The 27,708-nt window shown below is 46.3% G+C and overlaps 1 protein-coding gene across 4 annotated transcripts; it reads left to right on the forward strand.

The window, feature by feature from the left end:
* Window positions 1–778: 778 nt before the first annotated feature.
* Klhl33 (kelch like family member 33) lies at window positions 779–9,436 on the forward strand. 4 transcript variants are annotated; one of them, XM_048355700.1, is made up of 5 exons: window positions 779–1,761; window positions 1,843–2,370; window positions 6,731–7,655; window positions 7,763–7,930; window positions 8,366–9,436. In XM_048355700.1, exons 1-5 carry the CDS (start codon window positions 1,629–1,631, stop codon window positions 8,916–8,918), a joined length of 2,307 nt encoding a protein of 768 aa, XP_048211657.1. In that variant the 5' UTR covers window positions 779–1,628; the 3' UTR covers window positions 8,919–9,436. The 4 variants fall into 4 exon arrangements, with proteins under 4 accessions (XP_048211657.1, XP_048211656.1, XP_048211655.1 ...); XM_048355699.1 differs by having other exon boundaries at window positions 779–1,391; window positions 1,618–2,370; XM_048355698.1 differs by having other exon boundaries at window positions 779–2,370.
* Window positions 9,437–27,708: the final 18,272 nt, after the last annotated feature.

Below are 27,708 nucleotides of genomic sequence, written 5' to 3' on the forward strand. Positions count from 1 at the left end.
TCATTTCTCTCCTCCTTTCATTAGCCAGGACACCATGGCATATTTCTCTCAATCAAACCAATTTGAGATCATGCATAATGGTACCTGACTATAATCCCTGCAGTCAGGAGAGTGAGGCAGGATAATCTCAAATTTTAAGCCAGCCTACACTATTACAGTAAGACATTGTCTCAAACAAAACAAAACCACCCATTTGGGGAAGTGTGGTCTGTGGACTAGATTCACCCAGGGAATACTACTTGGGTTGGATAGAATACCCAAGCTGCAAGTGGTGAATTAGAGGCAAGTGGAGGGGATGCTGTTATTTTCCTCCTCTATCCCATCTTTCTTCCTTATATCCTTTATCAAGAACGACACCTGGGGGGGGGGGCTGGGAATATGACCTAGTGTTAAAGTACTTGCCTCGTATACCTGAAGCCCTGGGTTCGATTCCTCAGCACCACATATATACAAAAGGCCAGAAGTGGTGCTGTGGCTCAAGTGGCAGAGTGCTAACCTTGAGCAAAAAGAAGCCAGGGACAGTGCTCAGGCCCTGAGTTCAAGGCCCAGGACTGGCAAAAAAAAAAATGACACCTGGAAGTTCCCTGCAATACAATCTCACTGTAGGCTTTATCCAGGCATAATAAGTCTCAGGATAAGAAAGGAAGTCAGCAGAGGAGTGGCTGTTGATATCCTGCCTAAAGCAAGAATACCCATATGTCTCCAACCCACTGGAAGGGACATCAACCACACAGACCACTGTCCTCAGCCCAGAGACCCAAGTATAGACTTCTGAAGACATAAGAATTGGGGTTTGAGTTTTTGCTTAGGGGTAGGGAGGAAGCCCTGCCAGGTGAATCACCTAGGCATGTAACCTGAGCCCTAACCCTTCACTAAGCACTTCTCTTCTGCGCTCTGTGGACTGGGCTGGGCTGTTTGTATTTCAGTCACTTTGGTATCATTTGCTTCAAGGTCCCAGCTTCATTATGCACCGAAAGGTCAACAGTCCAAGCCCAGGACTGATTCAAAACATGTTTTCCTCTTTTCATTCAGCTTAGCATACTCTAACCTTTCCAGATCTCACCACCACCACTCATCATCACTGCCCCCAACCAGCAATTTCAGCCTGGGTTACTCTACCCAATGTCCAAATTCTCCTTGGCTTTCAAATTCCCCTCACTCAGCACCCCCTTGTGACCTACAGAAGGAAAAAGGGGTCATCCCAGGACGGGCCCCAGGGGATTGGGTGTCATAGTCCTACACCAAGAGCCCAGCTATAATTAGCTGGGGGGAGGGGGCACTGATGGGGTACCATGTGTTCCCTTGGCACACAGCAGTCACAAACAAGAGCAGGCACTCAAGTGAGAGAGCAAGCAGAAGGCTGGTGTCTTGTGAGAGGGACTAAACGGAAGGCAAGAGATGGGAGGGATCAATCTTGAGTGCTGCGTCTGCAGTACACATATTTCTTAGATGCGTTGCTGTACCTGTGAGACCTGATACTTGGCATTGAATAATACCCATTACTCCAGTCTTCTTGGAGTGATGGGAAGGCGGGACTGACTTCTGACAGTAGGAGTCAGTGTTCTTCTGGCCTTTCTGGGTATAGCTAAGATACCTTTCTTTCTTGCCTACTTGCAGTAAACCAGCAAATGTTGGCCATGAGCATTCCCCAGGCAACACATCATCCATCTGACTTGGAGTGTGCCTCCATTCTGGTACAGAAGGATGGTCTTGGATTCCCTTTGACTACTGAAAGAACCCCCTCCTGGCCTTCCTCCCCTGGTGAGGATCCTGGTTTACTTCCCTTTCCTCTGGAAGAGCCTGGCCCCAGAACCCTCATCCCAGGAACCCTTCCCTTTACAGCTCTGTCCCTAGAGGAGGAACAGCAGGATGAAGACGATGAAGATGCAGCCCAGCCTGAGGAGCTGCGCAGTGAGAAGCATGCCAGCCAGTTTTTTGCAGAAGCCCTGCAGCTGAGGGAGCAGAAGCTATTGCTGGATCAAGAGGTGTCAGTTGGGGGACGAGTATATGGGGTACATCGAGTGATCTTGGCAGCAGTAAGCAGCCACTTCCGAGGCAGGCTGCAGTGTGCCAGAGGTCCACAGCCTTGCTTCAGCCTTGATGTGACCCCAGGGGGTTGGGAGGCCTTGCTGAGCTTTGCATATGAAGGAGTCCTAGGCCCTGCCTCACAGAATGAAGTACTGGCTGCGGCTGAGGCACTGGGAGCACCCCGAGTGAAGGCTGCAGCCCAAGCTGGAAAGGCCAGAGGAAAGGTAAAGAAACTCAGCCAGGCTGAGGAGCTGAGGGAGAATCTGTACAGCATTGAACTTCTGTACCGGGATGGTGTTGGATGTGACCTGGAGCTGGAGGCAGAAGGCTACAGGCTATGGGGTGAGCCTGTGGGGTATTCATTACATGTCTGCAAAAGCCACGGGGATGCTATATGCAAGCAGCATGTGGCTTGATCTCTGCCATAGCAGGATTTGTTTTTATTGTTTTGTTTTGTTTTGCTTGTGGAATGTTTTATTTCCAGTTCTGGGGCTTGAACTTAGGGCCTGGGCATTGTCCCTGAGCTTTTTTTGCTGAAGACTAGCACTCTACCACTTGAGTCATAGCTTCACTTCTGGCTTTATGGTCATTAACTGGAGATAAAAGTCTCGTGGCTTCAAACTGCAATCCTCAGATCTCAGTCTCCTGAGTACTTAAGATTACAGGAATACACCATATACTCCCAGCCGCTTGCTTGTTGTTGTTTTTTGTTTGCTTGTTTGTTTGTTTGCCAGTCCTAGGCTACTCAGGGCCTGAGCACTGTCCCTGGCTTCTTTTTTGCTCAAGGCTAGCACTCAACCACTTCAGCCACAGCGCCACTTCTGGCCATTTTCTGTATATGTGGTGCTGAGGAATCAAACCCAGGGCCTCATGTATACGAGGCAAGCACTCTTGCCACTAGGCCATATTCCCAGCCCGCTTGCTTGTTTTGTTGTGCTGCTGAGCATGAAGTGCAGGGACTTGTGCACACTAAGCAAACAACATCACTGAGCCACATCCCAGCCTGCCAGTACTGGTTTTCATTCTTGCTTCAGTTAGAGTTCCCTGAGGTAAAAGTTGGAGCCTCGCCAGCACATGCGCAATTGAGTTGTTTTCTAGGCTCACTGACAGATTTAAATTGACCCTTCAGGCCTGCTCAGTAATTGGAATTTCCAGCCAGCTGGCTGAGTTAAGGGTACGATCTATGGCAATAGCACAAGCAGAAAGTGATTGACTCAGATTGATCAAAAGCTTCTCTTAGAATCTTCTATTCAGTACACAGCAAAAGGTAGAGAAATGATTTGGAAAACTCCTAGTGTGTCCTCTTACAACAGTGCCTTCCACATTACAGTTTTGCAGTTCATGACAAAGTATGGTTCCATTTTGCTAGAATCTAAGGCTACCAGGTCTGGATGCAATTTGAGTAGCATAGAGGCAACTGCTAGTCCTGGGGTCAGTCCCTGTACTGCCAAATAAATAAATAAAACAAACTACTAGTCCAGGCACTTTAGTTTAATTCTGCTCATCACTGTCCCCAGAAAATCTAACATTTAGTGAGGTAACAAGTACCAGGAATTTTTACAGATAACATCTCTTAATTCTCACTAGAAGCAATGAGGTAGATACCATTCTCCCTAGGAACAGATGAGGAATTCAAAGATGATTAAACTGTGGGAACCAGATACAGCCCACATGCATTAGTCTAGTCTGCTTGCACTAAGCCATACATTGCCTCCTCTGAAGCTACACCAAGACATATAATATGTGACACATAAGTTTGAAGTCACAAGCATTACTTTAGAAGTTATCTAGTTCAGGACTTAGGTTTTACCAATGAGCAAATTCGGGAAGCTGCCATTTGAGGATCTTGGTTCAAAGCTAACCCAGGTAGACAAGTCCAAGAGACTCTTATCTCCAATTAGCTAAAAAAAAATCATAAAAAAATATAAAAAACAGAAGTGGAGGTATGGTTTAAGTGGTTTAACTCCAGCCTTGAGTGAAAAAGCTAAGGAAGAGCTCAACATCCTGAGTTCATTCAAGCCCCTGGAGCACCAAAGCAAACACTCAAAGTCAAAATGTTACTGTTACTACTCATTAATGACTGGGAACCAAAGGATTTTTGGGAATCTCAGAAGAAATACTTTCTCAAAGGTTTTCATTGTCATTTCTCATTGTAGCAGATGGAGAAATGGTCCTTTCTCACACAAAAATTTCATAATTAGGGCTGGGGATATGGCCTAGTGGCGAGAGAGCTTGCCTCGTATACGTGAGGCCCTGGGTTCGATTCCCCAGCACCACATATACAGAAAACGGCCAGAAGTGGCACTGTGGCTCAAGTGGCAGAGTGCTAGCCTTGAGCAAAAAGGAAGCCAGGGACAGTGCTCAGCCACTGAGTCCAAGGCCCAGGACTGGCCAAAAAAAAAAAAAATTCATAATTATAAATTTCTCCTAGAATTTGGGATTTAAACATATTCACATCAGTATCTTGGAACCCATTACTGAAACTCTTAGGGGCAAGGTATAGCTTGTTTCCAGGAATGTAGATTTTCTGACAAGATGTAATGAGAAACTATTGTTGATGTTTACTTCTTGGGAAGCACATTAAAGTTTATATCAACATGAATTACCCTTTGAGAAAGCCATTTGTGTCACAACTGGCCCAAGTCTCACTGGCAGTTAGCCTCTGTGACCTGCCTGGGTAGAAGTATTTCCTTCAGTTTATTATGAAGTGTTTTAAACAGATGACAAAGAGCCAGGCACTGATTGTTCACATCTGTAATACTAACTACTCAGGAGGCTAAAATCTGAGGTTCAAAGCCAGCCTGGGCACTAAAGTCCATGAGATTCTTATCTCCCAAGTAATCAGACTTGGCACAGTGGCTCAAGTGGTTGAGTGCTCACCTTGATCAAAAGGAGCTCAGGGACAGTGCCCAGAGTTCAAGCCCCAGGACTGGCAATAAACAAAGTAAAGATGAACACTCAAACACTTATCACCTACACTTAGCTAGTATTCCATTAACTTTATTTCATCTTCTTATTTTTGGCTGAAGTTTACTTAAATTAGTGACATCTATCTCATAATATTTGGTATGCACCTCAAAAAAAGTTTGGGCTGGTGATATGACTCAGTGGTAGATGCCTTGCATGTGCTAGACTGTGTTCAATCCCCAGCCAACAAATAAAAACAGGAACATTTTTCATATATCCATAATACCTTTATTGTACTCCCCAGAATTAACAATTCTGTTAGGCACTGATGGCCCATGCCTGTATCCTAGCTACTCAGGAGGCTGAGATCTAAGGACTGCAGTTCGAAGCCAGCCTGGGCAGAAAAGTCCCTGTGAGACTCTTTTTTTTTTTTTTTTGCCAGTCCTGGGCCTTAGACTCAGGGCCTGAGCACTGTCCCTGGCTTCTTTTTGCTCAAGGCTAGCACTCTGCCACTTGAGCACAGCACTCCTTCTGGCCGTTTTCTGTATATGTGGTGCTGGGGAATCAAACCTAGGGCTTCACGTATGGGAGGCAAGCTCTCTTGCCACTAGGCCATATCCCCAGCCCCCACTGTGAGACTCTTAACTCCAATTAACCACTCAAAAATTGGAAGTGGTATTGTGGCTCAAAGTGGTAGAGCAGTAGCCCTGAGTAAAAGAGCTCAGGGACAGCACCCAGGTTCTGAGTTCAAGCCCCACAACTGACCAAAAAAATTAATAATTTGTTAAATTTATTTTTATTGTTGCGTGTTCTGGTACTGGGACTTGAATTCAGGGCCAGATCACTCTCCCTTACCTTTTTTGCTCAAGGATGACACTATACTACTTAAGCCACACCTCCACTTTTTGCTTTTTGCTGGTTAATTGGATATAAAAGACTGTGGGGGCTGGGAATGTGGTTTAGTGGTAGAGTGCTTGCCCAGCACACATGAAGCCCTGGGTTCTATTCCTCAGTACCATATAAACAGAAAAAGGCAGAAGTGGCACTGTGGTTCAAGTGGTAGAGTACTAGTCTTGAGCAAAAGAAGCTCAGAGACAGTGCCCAGGCCCTGAGTTCAAGCCCCAGAACCAGCAAAAAATAAAAGACACAGATTTGTCCATACCGGCTGGGATCCTAAGATCTCAGCCTCCAGAGTAATTGGGATTACAGGTACAAGTCACCAATGCCAGGCTTAAAGTCCAAATTCTAGGGCTTCCATTCAGACATACTGAATCAGAAGCCCTGTGGTAGGCCTGTGAAAGCTGTATGTATGTAGGTATGAATGTATGTATATCTATTGTGGTGCTGGAGATGTAACTTAAGGATTTGTACATGCTAGGTAGACAGTCTACCACACAGCTACATTCTCTCAAAACTGCATTCTTTAACAGCTGGGCACCAGTGGCACACACCTGTAATCCTACTTACCCAAGAGGCTGAGATCTAAGGATTGAGGTTTGAAGTCAGCCCAGGCAGGAAACTCTGAGACTCTTACCTTCAATCTACCAAGGTGGAGCTGTGGCTCAATTATCAGAGCATTAGCCTTGAGTGAAAAAAACTCAGGGACAACAGGCGTAGGCTCACGTCCCGCACGCCTCCTCCCATATCCTCCCCCAAACTAAAACCAAGTAGCCTATGCAGTGCCTGCCACAGTTTGGCCTGTGGTCTTGGGTAGCTGGGTCAAAGTTGGGACTGTCATGTGGATACTGTTGTCTAGCAGGGTTACAAAGTCTTCTGTTTTCTCCTCTTTTTGCAGTGCACCGAGCAGCCCTGGCCTGTGGTAGTGAGTTCTTCAGGGCCATGCTCCTTAGTGGGATGAGAGAATCCCAGGGCACAGAGGTGTCTCTGCGAACCATCTCTATCCAGGACTTGCGCCTGCTTGTCTCTTTTGCCTACTCTGGGATTGTACGGGAACGATGGCCAGGACTGTTAAGAGCTGCCCAAGCTGCCTTGCAGTATCAAAGCTCTTCTTGCCTGGATTTGTGTCAGAAAGCCTTGGCCCAAAGCCTCAGCCCAGCCCGTTGCCTGGCGCTCTTCCCCATGGCTGAAGCCCCTGGGTTGGAAAGGCTCTGGGGCAAAGCTCGTCACTACCTCCTCACCCACCTGCCAGCCGTGGCTTTGTGCCCCACCTTCCCTTCTTTACCAGCAGTCTGCCTGGCTGACCTTCTGGACAGTGACGAGCTTCATGTGCAGGAAGAGTTTGAGGCCTTTGTGGCAGCACGATGCTGGCTCGCTGCCAACCCTGAGACCCAGGAGTCAGACGCCAGGGCCCTGCTTCGATGTGTCCGTTTTGGCCGCATGTCTACCAGGGAGCTTCGGAAAGTGCGAGCAGCTGGGCTGCCCTCCACCCTGCCCCCAGCCCTGCTCCATCAGCTGATGGTTGAGGCTGAGGTTCCAGGTCAGGAGCGGAGGAGGGAGCCGGACCGAGCCCTTGTGGTGATTGGTGGGGATGGGCTCACTCCCGACATGGCCCAAAGACAGCCGTCTCAGACGGTGTGGTGGGCCCGGGCCTTCTGCTGCGGCATGGGACTGGTCCGCACCGTGGAGTGGGGACGGCTGCCTCCGCTGCCCGCCCCGGGGCGCTTCCGCCACGGGGCCGCCAGCCTGGCGGGATATGCGCTCTACGTGTGTGGGGGTCAGGATTTCTACAGCCACTCCAACACTCTGGCTTCCACTCTCAGGTAAAAGTGCCTAGCGCGGGCAGAAGCAGGGCAGGTGAGGGGATTGTTCATCCAACCAACACAGGCTCCCAGACTCATGCTCCCCAACTCTCTCCCTGCTTGCCCAGGTGGGACCCCAGTCAAGAGGGCTGGGAAGAGGCGCAACCTCTTTGTCAGGCGCGGAGCTTTTTTCCTCTGGTGGCACTGGATGGACACCTCTATGCCCTGGGTGGTCGAGACAATGGTGTTGCCCTTAGCTCTGTGGAGACCTATAACCCTGAGCTCAATGTCTGGAGGTAAGCCAGGTAAAGGAGCAGCAGGGAGAAACTAGATTGAGGACAAAAAGAGAGTTGAAATTGGATGTAGTTCCCCACACTGGGGAGAGTGAGGCAGAAAGAGCTGAAGAATGGGGTCATGGGGGGCGGGGAGGGGGGTGGTTGGTGTCTGTAAGCCTCACTACTTAAAAAGGCTAAGATCTGAGAATCTAGGCCCAAAGTCAGCCCAGGCAAGAAGGCCTGTAAGACTCTTACCTACAAAAACCCAGTAAGGGAGAGGTGACTCAACTGGTAGAATGCTAGTCCCGAATGAAAAGCTCAAGGACAGTACTCAGTCCCTTAGTTCAAGCCCCAGTAGTGGCACACATGCAAACAGCAATCTAGACCAGTCTGAGTGACTAAAGGAGACCAGGAGAAGGCAAGCAGTTGCTGATCTTGTATCCTGTCTTCTCTTAGGCCTGCACCTTCACTGCCAGCACCATGCTTTGCCCATGCTGCTGCCATCTTAGAAGGCCGAATATATGTGAGCGGTGGCTGTAGCGGCACCGGACAGTACCTGGCCACACTGCTGCACTATGATCCAACACTTGAGAAGCCAGAGACACTTTTGAGTCCTATGGGGGTGCCTCGGGCTGGCCATGTCATGGCTGCCATGGGCAGGAGGTTGTATGTGGCAGGTGGGCTAGGGGAGACTGGGGACCTGCTGAGCTTTGAGGCCTATGAACCAAGAACTGGTAGCTGGACTCACCTGGCACCACTGCCCTCCCCCCATGTGGGAGCTGCAAGTGCTGTACTGCAGGGAGAGCTGCTGGTGCTGGGGGGTTATAGCCATGATACTTATGCCCTCTCCCACCTTATCCATGCCTACTGCCCTGGCCTAGGCCGATGGCTCTGCCTGGGGACTCTGCCAAGACCACGGGCTGAAATGCCTGCCTGCATCTTAACCCTGCCCACAGTACAACACATGGCACTGATTCCTACCCTGCACCAAACCAAGCCTGCTGGGTGAATGAGTAAGAGCAGTATTTGGGGGAGGGAGAGATAAGTATCAAAACAAGAGCTGGGACCTGGTGACTCATGACTGTAATAGTAGCTAATCATGAAGCTGAGATCTGAGAATTACAGTTCCAAGCCTGGGCAGGAAAGCCTGTGAGACTCTTATCTCCAATTAACCTGCAAAAATCCTCTTGCTTCACTCTCTCGAGTGTTGGTATTACAGATAAACATCATTATTCCTGGACTATTTCTGGCTCCTTTCCTTCCCTTTGGGTAAACTGAAGAGATCAAGAGTAGAAATAAGACAGTTGTGGTGGGAGATTCCAAGGTGTAAGGAACTCCCCGAGGGAACTAAATACAGAGAAGATTCAGAAAAACCCTTTCCTCTTGTCAGTCCCTTTCCTCTAGAGTTATTTTAAATCAGTTTTCATTATTATATTTCGCAACAGTGTCTCACTGTATTACCTAGGTAACCTTGAACTTTTGAACCGCCTAAGTGCTGAGATTACAGGTGTGCCTGTCTCCTCGTGAGTTTTTTGTTTGGTTTTTATTTCTTGCCTCTTTTCTCCTTATTTTTCAAAGTTATTAATTACCTAATGTATGTCTGGCACTGTAAAAAGTATCAAGATACAAATCCCAGAGAATCTCTGATCTGAGGATAGCTTGTAAGCCCATACAAGTGTAATAATGGTGTACTTACAAGCATGCGCTGTTATGCCAAGTCGCAAAACGACCACTAAGAAGACCACCGAGACTCAGACATTCCGAAATGCAAAAGCAAGGCAAGGCCTTATTTAAGCAAGCTGCAACTCGGGCCTCCTCCTACCCACCGGCACAGCGGAGGTTAGGAGGAAGCCACAAGCTACGATTCCACAGGGCTTATAAAGGCAAAAAACAAAGTTATAACAATCAGGTGTTCAAGCAAGCAAGATTAGGACACAGGTACAAATCTGATTGGCTCAGGGTTCGAGGCATTCTAGGGGTGGTCAGAGTTAAGCATTCCCAGTGGTTAGAGTTCCAGACCGATTGGGCCCTAATGGGCTTGTCCTGGGTCTGCTCACAGGGCCTGCTTATCTCAGGTTCATGTGGTAAAGTGGGGTTCACGTGGTAAAGTGGGGTTCACGTGGTAAAGTGGGGCCTGACTTCAAAGTCTGGCACTTCATTTCCCCCTTTTTCTTTTTGATAATTTGGGAGCCAATCATGGCTCCATTCTGTCCATTTCAATGGCTTGCATGTCTAGGAGATGATATAGAGGTAAGGCATGGGCCAGTAGGGCCCAAAGTAGTATCCAAAAATAACTCTGGTCCCTTGGTTTTAAAGGGGGGCTGATGGGTGAAGATCATCCATCTTCTGTAACTTCTTCAGGCTGACTCAGGGGCGTTGACCTTACCTAGCCAGGAACCTATAACCTTACCAAGGGACTGCAGGATTACTACAAACTGAAAATTAACTTTCAGCTATACAGACTTACCGTTAGCTGTATAGTGTTTAGTATCCAAATGTAAGCAACAAAATAATACAGAAACTTCTCAGCTGTGCTCTAAGGATTGGGTGGCTATACCCGTATTCCTGAGCAAGCCCAAAACTACCTAAAATAAGGGGGTCACCTCACTTTGGAGTGAGCTGCCAAAATAACATCAACACTAGCCAGGGTAGTAAGGAAAGAAGGCAAAAAGAAAATTATAACAATGTTCAGGGCTGGGGATATAGCCTAGTGGCAAGAGTGCCTGCCTCGGATACACGAGGCCCTAGGTTCGATTCCCCAGCACCACATATACAGAAAACGGCCAGAAGCGGCGCTGTGGCTCAAGTGGCAGAGTGCTAGCCTTGAGCAGGAAGAAGCCAGGGACAGTGCTCAGGCCCTGAGTCCAAGGCCCAGGACTGGCCAAAAAAAAACAAAAAAAACAATGTTCAGTTTAACTTTCTTTTCTTGAGGTGAAGGTGAAGCAGCTGAGTCGGGTGCTTAGAGACCTCCCATGTTCCACCACAGTAGTTATCGTCCAGGGAAAAGGGGTGAGCTGGCCTGGCATGGAAGCAATGAACCCAAGTGGTGATGCCGTCTAGGGTCCCTTCCACCATGGTTCTAAGGATTTCAGTCCCCTGGTCTGAATAAATGGGGGATAGGGACAGAAGCAGAATCATATAAGGCCTTAAGTTGGGGTCACATATTCTTATACACGAGCTGCAAATAATCAAGTTTACACAAAAATTCAGCATCATCCAAATCAGCAAGCAATTCAGTCTGAAGGCTAGGGATAATGGGTGGGGGTACCCGCACATTATTTCAAAAGGGGTAAAGCCAAGCTGATAGGGAGAATTTCTTCCTCTAAGCAGAACAAAAGGAAGGAGTGACACCCAGTCTGTGCCAGTCTCTAAGGCCAGTTTAGTTAAGATTTCTTTTAGAGTCCGATTCATTTTCACTACCTGTCCTGAACTCTGGGGTCTATAAGCACAATGCAATTTCCAATCTGTCCCCAGTGCAGCGGCTATTCCCTGACTTACTTTTGAGATGAAGGCCGGTCTGTTGTCCGACCCAATGGTGGATGGGAAGCCATATCTGGGTAGGATTTCTTCCAGGATCTTCTTAGCCACTACATTCGCGGTCTCATGCTTCGTTAGATAGGTTTCAACCCATCCTGAAAAGGTGTCTATAAAAACTAGCAAATATTTGTATCCAAATTTTTCCAGGTTTAATTTCTGTGAAATCTACTTCCCAATACATGCCTGGCCTATCCCCACAAAGGCAAGCTCCTTTAGTAACTGGTTGATTGGGGGCACTGGTGAGCTGACAGGCCTTACAATTTTTAACAATATCTTCAATAAGTTGATCTCCTTGTCTAATTTTCACTTTGGAGTGTCGGAGCAAGTCCTGCATTCTTCGGGTTCCCATGTGAGAAGCTTGGTGGATTCTCTTAAGGATCCCCTTACACAGCCCTTGTGGGAGGAGAAGTTTCCCTTCACAAGTTTTCCACCAGTCATTGTTTCCTTCTCTGTCTGAGGTTTTGTGGGCCATGGGAATTTTCTTTATCCACTCCAAGTCTTCTTCGGAATACTGGGGCACAGGAGGCAAAGCTCATGGCCCTGGGTCTACTAGAGTCAATACTTCTCTGGGTTGAAGGGCTGCTTCCTTAGCTGCCTGGTCGGCCAGATTATTCCCTCTAGTCACCGAATCAATTCCCTTTTGATGACCCGGACAGTGCATAATGGCAATCTTTGCTGGTTCCCATAGGGCCCGGATGAGGCTTAAAATCTCCTGCTTGTTTCTAATGTCCTTTCCTTTGGCTGTCAGTAGCCCCCTCTCTTGGTATTCATGTCAAGTAGGCCTAAGGCTGGGGCCTCTAGAAGGCTTTTCTTGATTGCCTCAAAGGCTTTTTGCATCTGCTCAGTCCAATGAAATTCTGGAGGTTTTTGGTGGCTTCACATAGAAGTTTGGCCATCTCAGTGAACCCAGGTATCCAGAGCCGGCAAAAGCTTGCTGTTCCCAGGAACTGTGACTTGTCTGGCTGACTTAGGCACAGGGATTTTCAGCACAGTCTCTTTACGTGCATCCGACATCCAATCCCTCTCTTAATATGAAGCCCAGATAGGTGACTTCAGGTTTACAAGTTTGTGCCTTTTAACATTCTAGTTTGTGAAAGCTTTTTCCTGACTGGCTGGGGAACTGATCTCTGATGACCTAAAAAAAAATTACCTTTTCAGGCCTTTAACAGATCTCAATAAGGACACAATCTCAGGTCTACAAGCTTTCTTTCCTGAACAGATGTATCAGCTTAAAATTCTCACTGCCAGTCAGAGCTTTGGGTAGTTGCGGGGGGTTGATATTTTAAACTATCCTCTCATTTGACAAACTTACCCTTACTAACCACTATCACAGATGACTGGCAAGTTCCTGCCCAGTAGACAGACATGAGCATTAGAAAGGCATGCTTATGAACTATTCTTCTAGGACTTCCAGCTTTGATTAACTTTTGAAAGGCCAAACAGGAGTGACTCTAGGATCTGACACCATCTCTGCCATCCAAACAGTGGCTTACTGCCTCTGGATGCTCTATCACTTTTGTCCCAGGAGGAGTGACTTTACACTGGACTTGGACTCAGGGCCTGAGTACTGTCCCCCAGCTCTCCAGCTCAAGACTAGCACCCTACCACTTTGAGCTCCACACAACTCTTTTCCCAGCACTCTGCTGGATGATTAGAGACAAGTCTCTCACAGGGACCTTTGTCTTCCCGGGCTGGCTTTGAACTGCAGATTTCAGATCAGTGAGTCTTACAAGAGGCCACTTTACTACAATTAGAAGCAACAAGGTGGTCCACACAGAAGTAGTTTTTAAGCATGTTCTTACCTGGAACTTATTAATGGCCAGTATTAGATCTTGACAAACTCGTAGGAATCACCTGTGCTTCTCTGTGGGCCTGCTGGAAACTGTTACAAAAAACCTACAAAGAAGCTGGAATGGCAATTAAACATTTTGGTAGCCATAATTCTCCTTTTCTCACTTTGCAATAATTATTTAGGACAATTTTACTTCCAAATTTCTTATCTAGAAATGTATTCTTGATTTCCAAAGCCTTTTTAACACTAACACAACACTTTAGCTTTTATCTGCATCGGAAAAACTGAAGCTCACAGGCATTCTGAAACCAGGTGCTGCCCTTTGCCTATGAGCTGCTTGTTTCAAAAGAGCCTCTTTTTTTTTTTCAGTCACAGTTACTGCATGGCATGAAGACCTTTGAACTTAAAAAACAATTTTTTCTTAATGCAAGAATTACAATTAGAAATACTTATCCATTCAGCTTTCCAATATATTGGTGAGAAACACTGGCCCATTTTGCCATTTCTTCCTACATACATAGAGTTAATGAGAGTTTACCTCTATTCCCATTAGTTTAATATATCTTTTTAAATCCAAATTTCTGACACTTAGATCTGATTTTTTTAATTAAACATTTTTTTAACTATAGTTCCTCTGTAAAACAATGCACTAATCCTTTAAAGCATTTGGTAATGCCCAAACTTGATGACCATTTGAATTTAAACTTAAACTCACTCAATTTTCCATCATACTAACAGTCTTGAACATGTTCACATTCACACCTGCACACACAAATACATATTCAAAAGATCTTAAAGCGCGCAAAATAAACATCGGCCGTACATTTTCCTGTGGCAAGAGATATTTTTGCCAATCTTACTCCTGCAACACGCAAATTTTAAGACAAAACCTTTAATATATGATTTTAGCATTCTCCAGCCTCATTTTCCAGGGCTTGATAGTCTTAGTAAAACATTTTTAGAACACCAAATAATTTTCTGCTTAAGAAGGCTGGGTGGGGATCCCCTCAGAGTTCTTTTTGTGGATACTCACACTCTGATTGTGAACCGTCACCTTTACATCTTTCCAATAAGCTATGCACGTTTGACACAAAAGAGACTTTCAGACTTACAAACACAGAGATGACAGCGCTGCGCGGTGCAGTCACTCCCCACCGCCTGCGGGTGGCTTGGGCTGGCCCTGTGTCTGCCCCTGTTGGCGGCGGCTGCGGGTCAGGACTCAGGTCCGACACCTCCGTGCCTTGGGCTGCCGATGCCAGGATTGGTTGGGACCCTCCAGAGCAGAGGGCACAGCTGAAACATTTTATTTATTTATTTATTTATTTATTTATTTATTTATTTATTTATTTATTTGGTGGGGGGGGGGGGATACGGGAGGTCTGCAGCCCTATGGTTGAAACTCAAGACTACAGCCATGTTTATTCTTAACTTCCAGCTTATATGCAGTTTGAAAAACAGGAAACAGCATAGGCTTAAAATTCCAGAACACAAAAAGGCTTGGAGTTAGCAATACCCGGTGATAGCTAAGACAGGATGAGGTTGGTTAATGTAAGAATGGACTAGCTGAAACATTTTAAGAAAGGCCAAACCCAAGCTGGAGTGTTCCTGTCAACTAGTTCCCTCCAGGTGTCTATATAAAGAATCTGGTCTAGATAGCCTAAATGAGGAGCATCGATTCAAAGCTCCCCTCAGGTGACCAATTAGCCTCAAGGATGGGCCATTCTGATTTGCACAGGGTCATTTTCCTCCTTACGGGCCACACCTCAGTTCTGAGCTATTTCCTTGACCTCCCTCCAGTGAGCTAGGGTCAAATCTAGGGGGCTAGATGGAGGTCCCCAAGATAGAACATTACCCATAGTTCTGATCAGATGTTTAGTTCAAAAGACTACCAAAAAAACAAACAATACAACACACAGGCCTGAGAATAAGAAAAGCTATGAGTTGGAGATCTCCTAGGTTGGCCCACAAGCCTCCTCCTGCAAGCTAGAAGCAGCAGGAGCAGACCTAAGTTGGCCCACAACCTCCCGCAAGGGTGCAGGAGGAGTGGACCCAAGTGGACTCAGGTAAGGGTGCAGAGTCTGGAGCGTCCCCCAGTCTCCCCGGGATTGCCGAGTAAGCGCGTCCGCTTTGACAACCCCTTTAAGAACCCCTTTAAGAAATAAGCAAAAGCAAAACAGACAAACAGACAAATTACAGGACAAGACAAATGAACAGCGCTATTTCCTTACCTTAGGAGTCTGGGGTCTTGGGGGGGTCTCTGGGGCGATCCTGGTCGAGCCCCCAAATGTTGTGCCAAGTCGCGAGATGACCACCATGAAGGCCACCGAGACTCAGACATTCCGAAATGCAAAAGCAAGGCAAGACTTTATTCAAGCGGGGCCGCGGCCCAGGCTTTGTCCTATCCACCAACACAGTGAAGGTTAGGAGGAAGCCACGAGCTGTGATTACACAGAGCTTATAAAGGCAAAACACAGTTACAGCAATCAGGTGTTCAAGCAAGCAAGATTACGGGTACAAATCTGATTGGCTCAGGGCTTGAGGCATTCTGGGGGCAGTCAGAGTTAAGCATTCCCAGTGGTTAGAGTTCTTGACCAGCTGGGCCCTAATAAGCTTGTCCTGGGTTTGCTCACAGGGCCTGCTTATCTCAGGTTCACATGGTAAAGTGGGGTTCGCGTGGTAAAGTGGGGCCTGACTTCAAAGTCTGGCACTTCACTTACCTCAATACATGAAGTTCAATTCCTCAGCACCACATATATAGAAAAAGCCGGAAGTGGCACTGTGGTTCAAGTGGTAGAGTGCTAGCCTTGAGCAAAAAGAAGCCAGGGACAGTGTTCAGGCTCTGAGTTCAAGCCCCAGGACTGGCGAAGAAGAAGAAGAAGAAGAAGAAGAAGAAGAAGAAGAAGAAGAAGAAGAAGAAGAAGAAGAAGAGGAGGAGGAGGAGAAGAAACTTCAGATATAGTACCCAGGCCCTAAGTTCAAATTCCAAGACTGGCAAAAAAAAAAAAAAATGTTGGGCTACATAAATATTTCAGTTCATGAATTATTTGTGTCATAGTTTCTCTACTATAGGAAGCATATAAAATATGCTGAAAAATAAAATAAGTAAAATGCTGGCCGTGGCTCACACCTGTAATCCTAACTACTTAGAAAGTGGCTCAAGTAGTACAGTGCCAGCTTGGAGCAGAAACTTTTAAGGGACAGAACCCAGGCTCTGAGTGCAAGCCCCAGTGCCAGCACAAAGCTGAGCAAACAAATTAAATGCCTTTAATTTGGCTTCAGTCTCCTCTACAATACTAAACCCATCATCACGCCCTTTTTGCTATGACCTGCTTCTCACAGACTGTAACCATCTATGGCCATCCTCATTTCTCCTTCCTCATCTTGAACCAATGGCTCTTACCCTAAAAATGTCCCTTCCCCTAGCTCCGAAGGTGGCACCTTCCTCAAAGTGGGCCTACTCTGTGTAAGGTTTGCTGAAAGACCACCATGTGGTTCAGGCAGAAAGTTTATTGGGGGGAGAGCAAACTGCTGACCCACACTAGATGGAGGAGTGCAGAGAGAAGAGATAAAGGAAAGCAAAGGGAGAGGGAGAACTTTTGGTTGAAAGGGATTATATAAGGAAAGATGGGGTGGGGGGGAGATTACAGCAGATGCAGAAGTGATCCCTGAAGTCTGAGGAACCTCTCACTGTCCAAAGGAGAGGCATGATGAGATGGTCAGGAAGTGACCTCAGCCAATTAGGAAGTGACTTCAGAGTCTGGGGTCCTTGGCTGACTCACAGTCAGGTGATCACTGTTTTCAGGCAGGTGATTTCTGGTGAGGCTACACACAAAGAGAAAGGAGGGAGTGGGCTGTTCCCCCAGGAAGACTGTCTGTTTTTGTTTTTTACCCTCCTGGTTGTGGGGCTTAAATTCAGGACCTGGATGCTGTCCCTGAGCTCAAAGCTATCACTATATTATTTTGAACTACAGGTTCACTTCCAGTTTTTGAGTGGTTAACTGGAGATAAGAGTTTTCTGCCCAGGCTGGCTTTGAACTGTGATCCTCAGATCTCAGCCTCCTGAGTGTAAGGTTAGCCAGAAAGGAAACCGCCATATGGTTCAAGCAGAAAAGTTTATTGTTGGGGAGAGCAAACTGCTGTCCTGCACAAGATGGAGGTGTGCAGAGAAAGAGGGGAATGAAGAAGAGGAAAAGAGGAAGGGACTCAAGCTGAGCCGTATAATATAGCAAAAGGTGGGAGGTGGTAAAAAAGAATTTGTCCCAGCCATCCCAGGAAGGGCTTGTGGAGATATTCAGACAGAAGGCTTATAAGGAGGTTTATTAGTTGGGCCATATTTCCCATGGGAGAGGGAGCAACATGGCGTCTGCACCTTAATCCAGGTGGTCACTTACATAACTGGGGCTAAAGTTAAAGGGGAAGTAGGTAGGTCTGAATGGTGAGTGGGAGGGGCAGAGGCCCTGAGGTGGGGAAAACACTAACAGGTGGGATCACAGCAGAAGCAAAAGTAATCTCAGAGCCTGGGGAACCTCTCACTCTCCGAGGGAGGTGTGACTAGGGCAGTTTAGGAAATGACCTCAGTGGATGAGGAAGTGACCTCAGAGACTGAGATCCTTTGCTGACTCACAGTCAGGTACTTACTGCTTTCAAGCAGGTGAAGAGGTGGGGAGGGTGGGGGCTGTTCTCTCTCCCGGGCAGACAGACCTAACACTAAGTAGCTAGGATTACACCTGTGAGCCAACTGTGCTTGGCATTCCCTGTATTTCTTGAATCCAAAGGTAAGGCAGAAGACTTGCTCAGTGTCCAAGAGGATGTGGCTTTGTCCCAGGTGGAGCTTTAGACATATAGTCAAGACCGGAGCAGCAATAATGTCTGATCAAAAAAGTGTGTTGGGGGCATGTGACTGGCTCCATCTCAGATTAGTTAGAGCAGAAGCTGACCCCATCTTCACTAAGATTTCCCCTGCCCCTGAGCTTCAGAGTTGAGGGAAGGTTCCCTTTGCTGTGATAAGATTGTGTAAACTGCTTGACCACCTGAGTTGTGAAACGTTCAAGGCTAAACCTGTGCCCACCTGTCTCCAGAGATTCAGGAATACCCATCACTTGGGGGTGGAACTTCCTTTCCTCTACCATGTAGCCAAGATGGCGCTGGCCAGACTTGACGTCCTTATGACTGTTTAGAACTATTATACTCAGATTTCAGTCTCCTGAGTAGCTACAAGTACAGGCATGATCCACAGATCCATGCTGATTTCTTTTTTTTTTTTTAACATGATTAAAGAGGTTTAATATTTTATTTTCTTACTTTCTGCAAACCTGTTGCTTCATTGTATAAAAATAGCACCAGCAAATGCAGTGCATTATAAAATGGAGCTAGAATTCTTCATCTGAGGTTGTCCAACAAGCACTTTCCTCCACTCCCAGTTACTTCAAATGGTGAGGTCATTGGGTCATTCCAAATCCAGAGGTGGACTTAAAGTTACACCAGGATGTATTATAACAGTATTATCCTTGAGATACATAATTATAGATTTTACCCTGGGCAACATATTCTGAATACCAAATCCTAGAGTTTAGTCTAAAACTCATTATTGTAAAAAAAAAAAAACATATGATGTTTGTCTGCAATCATTGGAAAGTGAAGGGTATTTTCTCTCATAGCAGTGTTGAGTCGTTGCTTTTCCTACCAGAAAGTGTTGAATTGCTGCAAAATGTTAAAATTTTCATCCGCCACTAATTTAGACAACTATGCTGCAGTAAGTTACTTCACTCTAATTTATTCAGGGTTCCATTTTCACTCCTCAATAGATTTTATGTATTTCTCATATGCTTCTTCACTCATTAGTTCATCTAGTTCTGAAGGATTACTCAGTGTCATCTTTATCAGCCAACTCTCTTCATAACAAGATTTATTGACAAGTCCTGGATTTTCTGCAAGCACTTCATTAACTGCGGTTACTTCTCCTGACACAGGAGAGTAGAGTTCACTGGCAGCTTTCACACTTTCCAAAGCACCAAACTCATCTTGCTTTTTAATTTTGTCCCAACTTCAGGCAGAGTACAGTAAACAACATCTCCCAAAGCTTCCTGTGCAAAATTGCTGATTCCGACAGTTCCAGTTCCATTTTCTGTGATTATCCATTCATGTTTCTCTGTGAATTTACGCACTGACAGCAGAGCGGGCCCCGTGCGCAGTGTCCAGACGGCGTCCGTCCTCGGCCGCCAGGGCCGCGGTGGGCAGGCTCCGGGCCACTCGCAGTGCCATGATTGACCGCAGGGGTTCCGAGGGTCGCCGCGCGGGGCCTCCACCACCGGGCCGGCCCCATGCTGATTTCTTAAGACTAGACAAATCATTCTCACATAGGACTATTACATCAGAAGATCAAGGCTGCTTACTGAGAAAATATTTGTTAAAAGTCTCCATGGAATTGAAGAGCGTAGAGAGTAAAATTATGACCATTATGCCCCTAACAGCTATTTTGCTTCTGCACCTTTGCTTGCTAACCCATGGGGAAGTGGAAAAATACCAGCAGTCTGGGCTGGGAATATGGCCTAGTGGCAAGAGTGCTTGCCTCCTACATATGAAGCTCTCGGTTCGATTCCCCAGCACCACATATATGGAAAACGGCCAGAAGGGGCACTGTGGCTCAGGTGGCAGAGTGCTAGCCTTGAGCGGGAAGAAGCCAGGGATGGTGCTCAGGCCCTGAGTCCAAAGCCCAGGACTGCCCCCCCCCAAAAAAATACCAGCAGTCTTCCTATAGCTACTCTGTAACCCCCCACACTCCTCTGTGAACTCTGTACATACTCGAATCCAAGCACGAGATAATGGCCATCTGGCACGGGACGTGATTAATTGTCCATGCCTGAAGCCCACTCAAGGTTGGACATAACTAAGTGTCAGCTCTCAGACCCTGGTCCCGACCTGGACAGAGGAGATAGGAACTGTCTGGCTCCAGGAATGTGGCTACATGACCACTCCTGGAGGCCCAACCCTAGGGTTAAGGCCGTCTGACCCATGCTTCGACGGGAAGACCCAGGCCAATCCTGAGGCGACCGGTAAACTAGGGCAAATGTCAACCAATCGTGTACTTGTAACCGGGGTTCTTCCTCATCTTCCCTCATCTTCCCTGTACCCCGTCTACAAAAACTGTGCTGGAATTGTGCCCGGGACCTCTCAGCATCACTGGCAACAAGTGTGGGGGGGGGGACTGGGTTCGAACTCATAATAAATGACCCTTGCAGTTTGGCTTTGACTCTGGACTCTGATGGTTGTCTTTGGGGGCCTTGAAATCTGGGCATTACAGAATAAAGCACACCACACATGTCCAGGGAGAGAAAGTTTTAATGTCAGAAAGGCTGACAGGCTGCTTCAACTAGGGCAGAGAACAGTGACTACTGTTAAGCTAAGGGGGTAATTATAGGGGAGGTAGGGAGTAGAGCTATAGGAATGGGGAAGTGGAAGTCTGCCTTGTGTATGGGAAATTGATGGTAAGAGGGAGGGTGAGTGATGTATCCCCAATTCCTGTAAATATGACCACAGACTCAGATAAACAGGACAAGGAGTCTTTATTGCTGCGCGGGACCCCACTCCACTAGTCAAGTAGCAGAGTGCAGTGGCAGGCCTTCTTTCAGCAGGGTTTATAAAGGGAAAAACAACATGCAGGTGGCTTACATGGGAGCAAGCAGATTTACAGAAGCAGAGCTAGCAGTTAGTAATAACAAGAAACAGTGAAATTGATTAGGACACTTGCTCACCTATCATGCATGAAGCCCTGGGTTCAATTCCTCAGCACCACATACACAGAAAAAGCCAAAAGTGGTGCTGTGGCTCAAGTAGTAGAGTGCAAGCCTTGAGCAAAAGGAAGCCAGGGACAGTGCTCAGGCCCTGAGTTCAAGCCTCAGGACTGGTAAAAAAAAAAAAAAAGTTTTATAACGAAAGTGGTTATACATAAGCAAAGTGAATTATTTAGGGAAACAAACAACTCATGACATATTTGCAATCCAAAGAGGGTTTTGAGCTCTTCCCTTTCCGGGCTCTTCCTGAGTTTCACTGTTATTTACTGAATTCCAATAACCTGGTGTTCAGCTCCTAATTTACTCTATGTCAGGAATTACTCTGGAGTTTTTCCCTACAAGGAAGTTCTGTCTTTATATTTGGCCCTATTCCCAATATTAAAAAGCTTGTTTTTTCTCTGGTTTTTACAGTGAGTGGGAAATTGATTGTGAGGTGGTTGACATTAGAGGTCAGGCCAGGTCTGAGATGCAGGCAGCCAGGCAGATCCTGAGCAGCCACAATGCTAGCCATTGCAGGATAACTTCACCACACTCAACATAATTACTCCCTACTCCCCCAACCATAAAGTGTAATTGCAGAGTTTATTGAGATTATATGTGAACTTATTTTTTCAATAAAGTGAATGTTTCTTAATGTGTTAGCAAAATTAAAAAAATAAAGTAGACCATACTAATACAGAAACACACAGTGTAAATCAAATTATTACTCAGGTACCTAAGGTTTAAAAAAACCAGGTAAAATCGAGGTGGGGGGAGGGGGGAATGAGGGAGGAGGTAACTGAAGAGTTAAAGTAAACCCCATTTTCAGGTAGCCCCCATTTTGTTGTCTGTTTAAATTTTGAGTAACCCAGGCCAACATTTATCCCAGCTAGCAGGACAAGCTTATTAGGGCCCAGCCGGTCAGGAAACTCCCTGCTTAACTCTAACCGCCCCGGAATGCCTCGAGCCCTGAGCCAATCAGATTTGTACCCATGTCCTAATCTTGCTTGAACACCTGATTGCTGTAACTTGGTTTTTTGCCTTTATAAGCTCTGTGAAATCTCAGCTCCGGGCCTTCCTCCTAACCTCTGTTGTGTCAGTGGGTAGGACGAGGCCCAATCTGCAGCTCGCCTGAATAAAGCCTTGCTTTTGCATTTCAGAATGTCTGGCTCTCGGTGGTCTTCTTGGGGGTCTTCTCGCGACTTGGGTATAACAGTTGGGGGCTCGTCTGGGATAGTCCCAGAGACCCCTGAGACCCCAGACTCCGAAGGTACGAAAACAGAGCAGTTGATTTGTCTTGTCCTGTCATTTGTCTGTTTTGCTTTCACTTTTCCTCTTGAGGATGGAAGCTGCGACTTGTATTACTTGAAGGGGTTGTCAAAGCGGACACACTTGCATGGCAATCCTGGAGGGACTGGAAGACACCCCAGACCCTCCACCCCTGAAGGGGAACCCCTGGAACCCTGCCTTGATACTTTCGGTTTTTAGCTGGAACTGACCGGGAGAGCCTCCTGAGGCTTGACCTGCCCACCTTGATCTTGGGTCTGTTCCTTCTGTCCCTTCACAGGAGTCAGTGGACCAACTTGGGAGATCTCCAACTTGTAGGTCACCTCAACCATTTTGTAAATCACAGACCTGCTTTTATTTCCTTGTCACTGCAATTATTTTCTTGTTTTTTGTTTTATTGTGCACTGAAGGACTAAAGAGACTGTGAAGAATGGGTAACGTGGGGCTGGGGATATAGCCTAGTGGCAAGAGTGACTGCCTCGGATACATGAGGCCCTAGGTTCGATTCCCCAGCACCACATATACAGAAAACGGCCAGAAGCGGTGCTGTGGCTCAAGTGGCGGAGTGCTAGCCTTGAGCGGGAAGAAGCCAGGGACAGTGCTCAGGCCCTGAGTCCAAGGCCCAGGACTGGCCAAAAAAAAAAAAAAAAAAGAATGGGTAACATACCATCTAGCCCCCTAGACTTGACCCTAGCCCACTGGAAGGAGGTTAAGGAGATAGCTCAGAACCAGAGTGTGGCCATTAAGAAGGAAAAGTAGGGGCTGGGAATATGGCCTAGTGGCAAGAGTGCTTGCCTCATATATATGAAGCCCTGGGTTTGATTCCTCATCACCACATATATAGAAAATGGCCAGAAGTGGCACTGTGGCTCAAGTGGCAGAGTACTAGCCTTGAGCAAAAAGAAGCCAGGGACAGTGCCCAGGCCCTGAGTTCAAGGCCCAGGACTGACCAGAAACAAACAACAAAAAAAAAAGAAGGAAAAGTGGATCACCTTGTGCAAGTTAGAATGGCCCACCTTTGAGGGAGCTAATTGGCCACCCGAGGGGAGCTTTGACATAGGTAAGATCAGGACTTTGCAATGCCTAATCTACATCCCTTTGTTCAGGCCATCCAGACAAGAGAGAAACCAAGAAGGAAGAGAAGAAATTGTACCCACCTGTCCCCCAGGGAGGAAGCATGGAGGAGGAAATGTTTCCCCCTCCATCCTCCCCACCCCAGTTAACTCTACAAGAGGAGGACTCTGAGGAATATGTTTCAGCTGTGCCCTCCACTCCGGAGGGTCCTGCCCAGTCAGCTTGCTGGTGCTGGCAGCCCAGGACACGGACATGTCAACCCTGAGTCCTGACCTGCAGCCACCGACAGGGGCGCAGGCGGGCAGCCCAAGCCACTCACAGGCGGCCAGGAGTGACCCCACCATGCAGCGCTGTCATCTCTGTGTTGTTTGTAAGTCTGACAGTCTCTTTTGTGTCAAACCTGCATAGCTCATTGGAAAGATGTACAGGCGACAATTCACAATCAGCCTTCTTAAGCAGAAAATTATTTGGTGTGCTAAAATGTTTTGCTAAAACTATCAAGCCCTGGAAAATGAGGCTGGAGAATGCTAAAATAGTTGTTAAAAGTTTTGTCTTAAAATTTGTGTGTCGCAGGAGTAAGATTGGCAAAAATATCTCTTGCCACTGGAAAATGTATGGCCACTGTTTATTTTGCGCGCTTTAAGATCTTTTGAATCTGTATTGAATATGTATGTGTGTGTGTGTATGTGAGTGTGAACATGTTCAAGACCGTTAGTATGATGTAAAATTGAGTGAGTTTAAGTTTAAATTCAAATGGTCATCAAGTTTGGGCATTACCAAATGCTTTAAAGGATTATTGCATTGTTTTACAGAGGAACTATAGTTAAAAAATGTTTAATTAAAAAAATCAGATCTAAGTGTCAGAAATTTGGATGTAAAGGTTTATCACTGTTAAAAAAAAAAAAAAAGCTTGGGGCTGGAGATATGGCCTAGTGGCAAGAGTGCTTGCCTTATATACTTGAAGCCCTGGGTTCGATTCCCCAGCACCACATATACAGAAAACGTCCAGAAGTGGCGCTGTGACTCAAGTGGCAGAGTGCTAGCCTTGAGCAAAAAAAGAAGCTAGGGACAGTGCTCAGGCCCTGAGTCCAAGGCCCAGGACTGGCAAAAAAAAAAAAAAAAAAAAAAAAAGCTTGGGTTTCTCAGTCAAAGACCAATAGGAAAGGACAGGAAAAATCTGGGATGGGCCTGTGTGCCTATCCACAGGAGTGAGGGGTGATCTAGCAAAGGTGCAGCTTAGCTAGCCCACGTGGTGGCACAGGCCCTGGAGGGAATCCACGTAGTGGGACAGCCATAAGGGAGCATCCATTCATGGTGGAAGAGGACAAGCTGGCACCAAGACAGTTCATCAAGCTCTGAGGAGTAGGACAGGTCAACAGAGGCCCTTCTTTTGTTTTCAGGTGAACTTTGGAAACCTGGTGGTAAAAATGAATGATTTGATTGGAATTTCTAAAACTGCCCCATGAGAGGTACTAAGATTGGAAAAGTTTTTTAAATGGTTAAAAAGTTTATTTATCTGATGTGATTTGATTCCTGTGCCATTTTTGTAATTTGGATTTTAAAGGATATATATTAAACTAATGGGGATAGAAGTAAACAGTCATTAAATCTCTGTATGTAGGAAGAAATGGAAAAACGGGCTAACGTTTCTCACTAATTTACTGGAAAGCTGAATGGATAAGTATTTCTAATTTTGTAATTGTAATTCTTGCATTATGGACAAATTGTCATTTGAGTTCAAAGGTCTTCATGCCATGGCAGTAACTGGGACTGAAGAAAAAAAAGGGGGGGGGGGGCTCTTTTAAAACAAGCAGCCCGGAGGCAAAGGGCGGCACCTGGTTTCAGAATGCCTGTGAGCTTCAGAGTTTTTCCAATACAGATAAAAGCTAAAGTGTTAGTGTTAAAGCAGAGGTTAGTAAAAAGGCTTTGGAAATCAAGAATACATTTCTAGATAAGAAATTTGGAAGTAAAATTGTCCTAAATAGTTATTGCAAAGTGAGAAAAGGAGAATTATGGCTACCAAAATGTTTAATTGCCATTCCAGCTTCTTTGTAGGTTTTTTGTAACAGTTTCCAGCAGGCCCACAGAGAAGCACAGGTGATTTCTACAAGTTTGTCAAGATGCAACATTGGCCCTTAATAAGTTCCAGGTAAGAGCATGCTTAAAAACTACTTCTGTGTGGACCACCTTGTTGCTCTAATTGGAGTAAAGTGGCCTCTTGTAAGACTCACTGATCTGAAATCTGCAGTTTGAAGCCAGCCTGGGCAGAGAAAGATCCCTGTGAGAGTCTTCATCTCTAGTTGGCCAGCAGAAGTGCTGGGAAAAGAGTCGTGAGTCGCTTTGAGGCTCAAAGTGGTAGGGTGCTAGTCTTGAGCTGGAGAGCTGAGGGATAGCACTCAGGCCCTGAGTTCAAGTCCAGGGAAAAGTCATTCCTGGGACAAAAGTAATGGAGCATCCAGAGGCAGTAATCCGCTGCTTGTGAGGTGCCAGACTTTGAAGTCAGGCCCCACCACGTGAACCCCATTTTAGAATCGAACCCTGAGCCAATTAGATTTGTACCTGTGTTCTAATCTTGCTTGCACAGCTGATTGTTGTAACCTTGTTCTTTGCCTTTATAAGCCCTGTGTAATCACAGCTCGGGGCTTCCTCCTAACCTCCGCTGTGTCGGTGGGTAGGACGAGGCCCGAGTTGGCAGCTCGTTAAATAAAGCCTTGCCTTGCTTTTGCATTTCGGAGTGTCTGAATCTCGGTGGTCTTCTTGGGGGTGGTCTTGCGACTTGGCACAACACTTGGATGGCAGAGATGGTGTCAGATCCTAGAGTCACTCCTGTTTGGCCTTTCAAAAGTTAATCAAAGCCAGAAGTCCTAGAAGAATAGTTTGTAAGCATGCCTTTCTAATGCCCATGTCTGTCTACTGGGCAGGAACTTGCCAGTCATCTGTGGTAGAGGGTAGTAAGGGTAAGTTTGTCAAATGAGAGGACAGTTTAAAATCCCAACCCCCTGCATCTACTCAAAGCCCTGACAGTGAGAATTTAATGTTGATACATCTGTTCAGGAAAGAAAGCTTGTAGAGCTGAGATTGTGTCCTTATTGAGATCTGTTAAAGGCCTGCAAAGGTAATGTAGGAATTTTTTTTTTTTTTTTTTTTTAGGTCATCAGAGATCAGTTCCCCAGCCAGTCAGGAAAAAGCTTTTACAAACTAGAATGTTAAATGGCCTCACTGCTGTAGCCCAAAAAGAAGTCTGTATAGTTGAAAGTTAAATGTTGAATGTAATTTCCAGTTTGGAGTAAAGCTCCTAATGGACATCTGATCCTGCAGCCCCTTGGTAAAGTAGACTAAGGTTATAGGTTCCTGGTTAGGTAAGGTCAACGTCCCTAAGTCAGCCTGAAGAAGTTACAGAAGATGGATGATCTTCACCCATCAGCCTACCCCTTTAGGACCAAGGGACCAGAGTTGTTTTTGGGAAGATGAGGCAGAATAAACTAGAGGCATGGTAAACAAAGGTAACAGTATACAGAGACTGCACTTGTGAGAAATGGTTACAAGCCAAGCCTTCTATTTTGGCTTAAAAAAAATCCTAGCCTTATTGGAAATATCTGATTTAAACTTATTGCCCTGACAAAATGACCCAAAGGCCATTGAATGCCTAAAGCTGTCTTGACTTTCAGTGATGTGCCAGCCTACAAAAGCTAGTGTGCTTAAGAAGGAATCAGGAAAATACTAGGAAATTTGACTAAAGTTAGGCTTTAGGTTAGCTTAGGTTAAGCTTCTTTAACCAGTCTTTGGAGAAAGTTGCAGGTAACCCAGCAGAAGATGTGACATTCTACTGGAACCACTGGGAGCCACTGCTGCCTGACACTACCATGGCCCCTGCCCATTCCATTAGAGTGAGGATCAAGGACAGTTTAATAGTCATCTGGAAGAATCTACATCTTCAGATGGGACTCTATCACACGCAGTTGATTTCTGCTGGAAAGTGCTTTGGATCTGCTAAAACTAAAATTTTGGGGGGACATTCTTGAGTTGACTGGAATTAACTAGCGCTATTAAGAAATTTGGATATTGTAAGAAATTTTCAAGCAGACTGGCCTGCTGCTAAATTCAAAGCATGTATGACAGGCTGGAGAGTCACTTCCAGGCAATGCCTGGGGTGGGAGGTGTGCCCAAGAGCATTAAAATGTGTCCAGATGGATTAGGGTGTGAACTCAGAGAAGAGAGGGAGGTAACTGCCATCAGGTGTGCCAGGTAACAAGGTAAGTGAACAGAGATTTAACCTGCTGGGGGCATCTTCATGGAGCCCTCCTGGGGGTGGGTCTTACAGATGCCACTGGCCAACCTTA

The sequence above is a fragment of the Perognathus longimembris genome, chromosome 10, assembly GCF_023159225.1.
Source record: "Perognathus longimembris pacificus isolate PPM17 chromosome 10, ASM2315922v1, whole genome shotgun sequence".
NCBI classification, from domain to species: Eukaryota; Metazoa; Chordata; class Mammalia; order Rodentia; family Heteromyidae; genus Perognathus; species Perognathus longimembris.

Coding starts and splice junctions, on each gene's coding strand:
- Klhl33 (XM_048355698.1), top strand. CDS start 1,629: ATGTTGGCCATGAGCATTCCCCAGGCAACACATCATCCATCTGACTTG. Junction 2,371..6,730: donor AGAAGGCTACAGGCTATGGG/GTGAGCCTGTGG, acceptor CTCTTTTTGCAG/TGCACCGAGCAGCCCTGGCC. Junction 7,931..8,365: donor CCTGAGCTCAATGTCTGGAG/GTAAGCCAGGTA, acceptor GTCTTCTCTTAG/GCCTGCACCTTCACTGCCAG.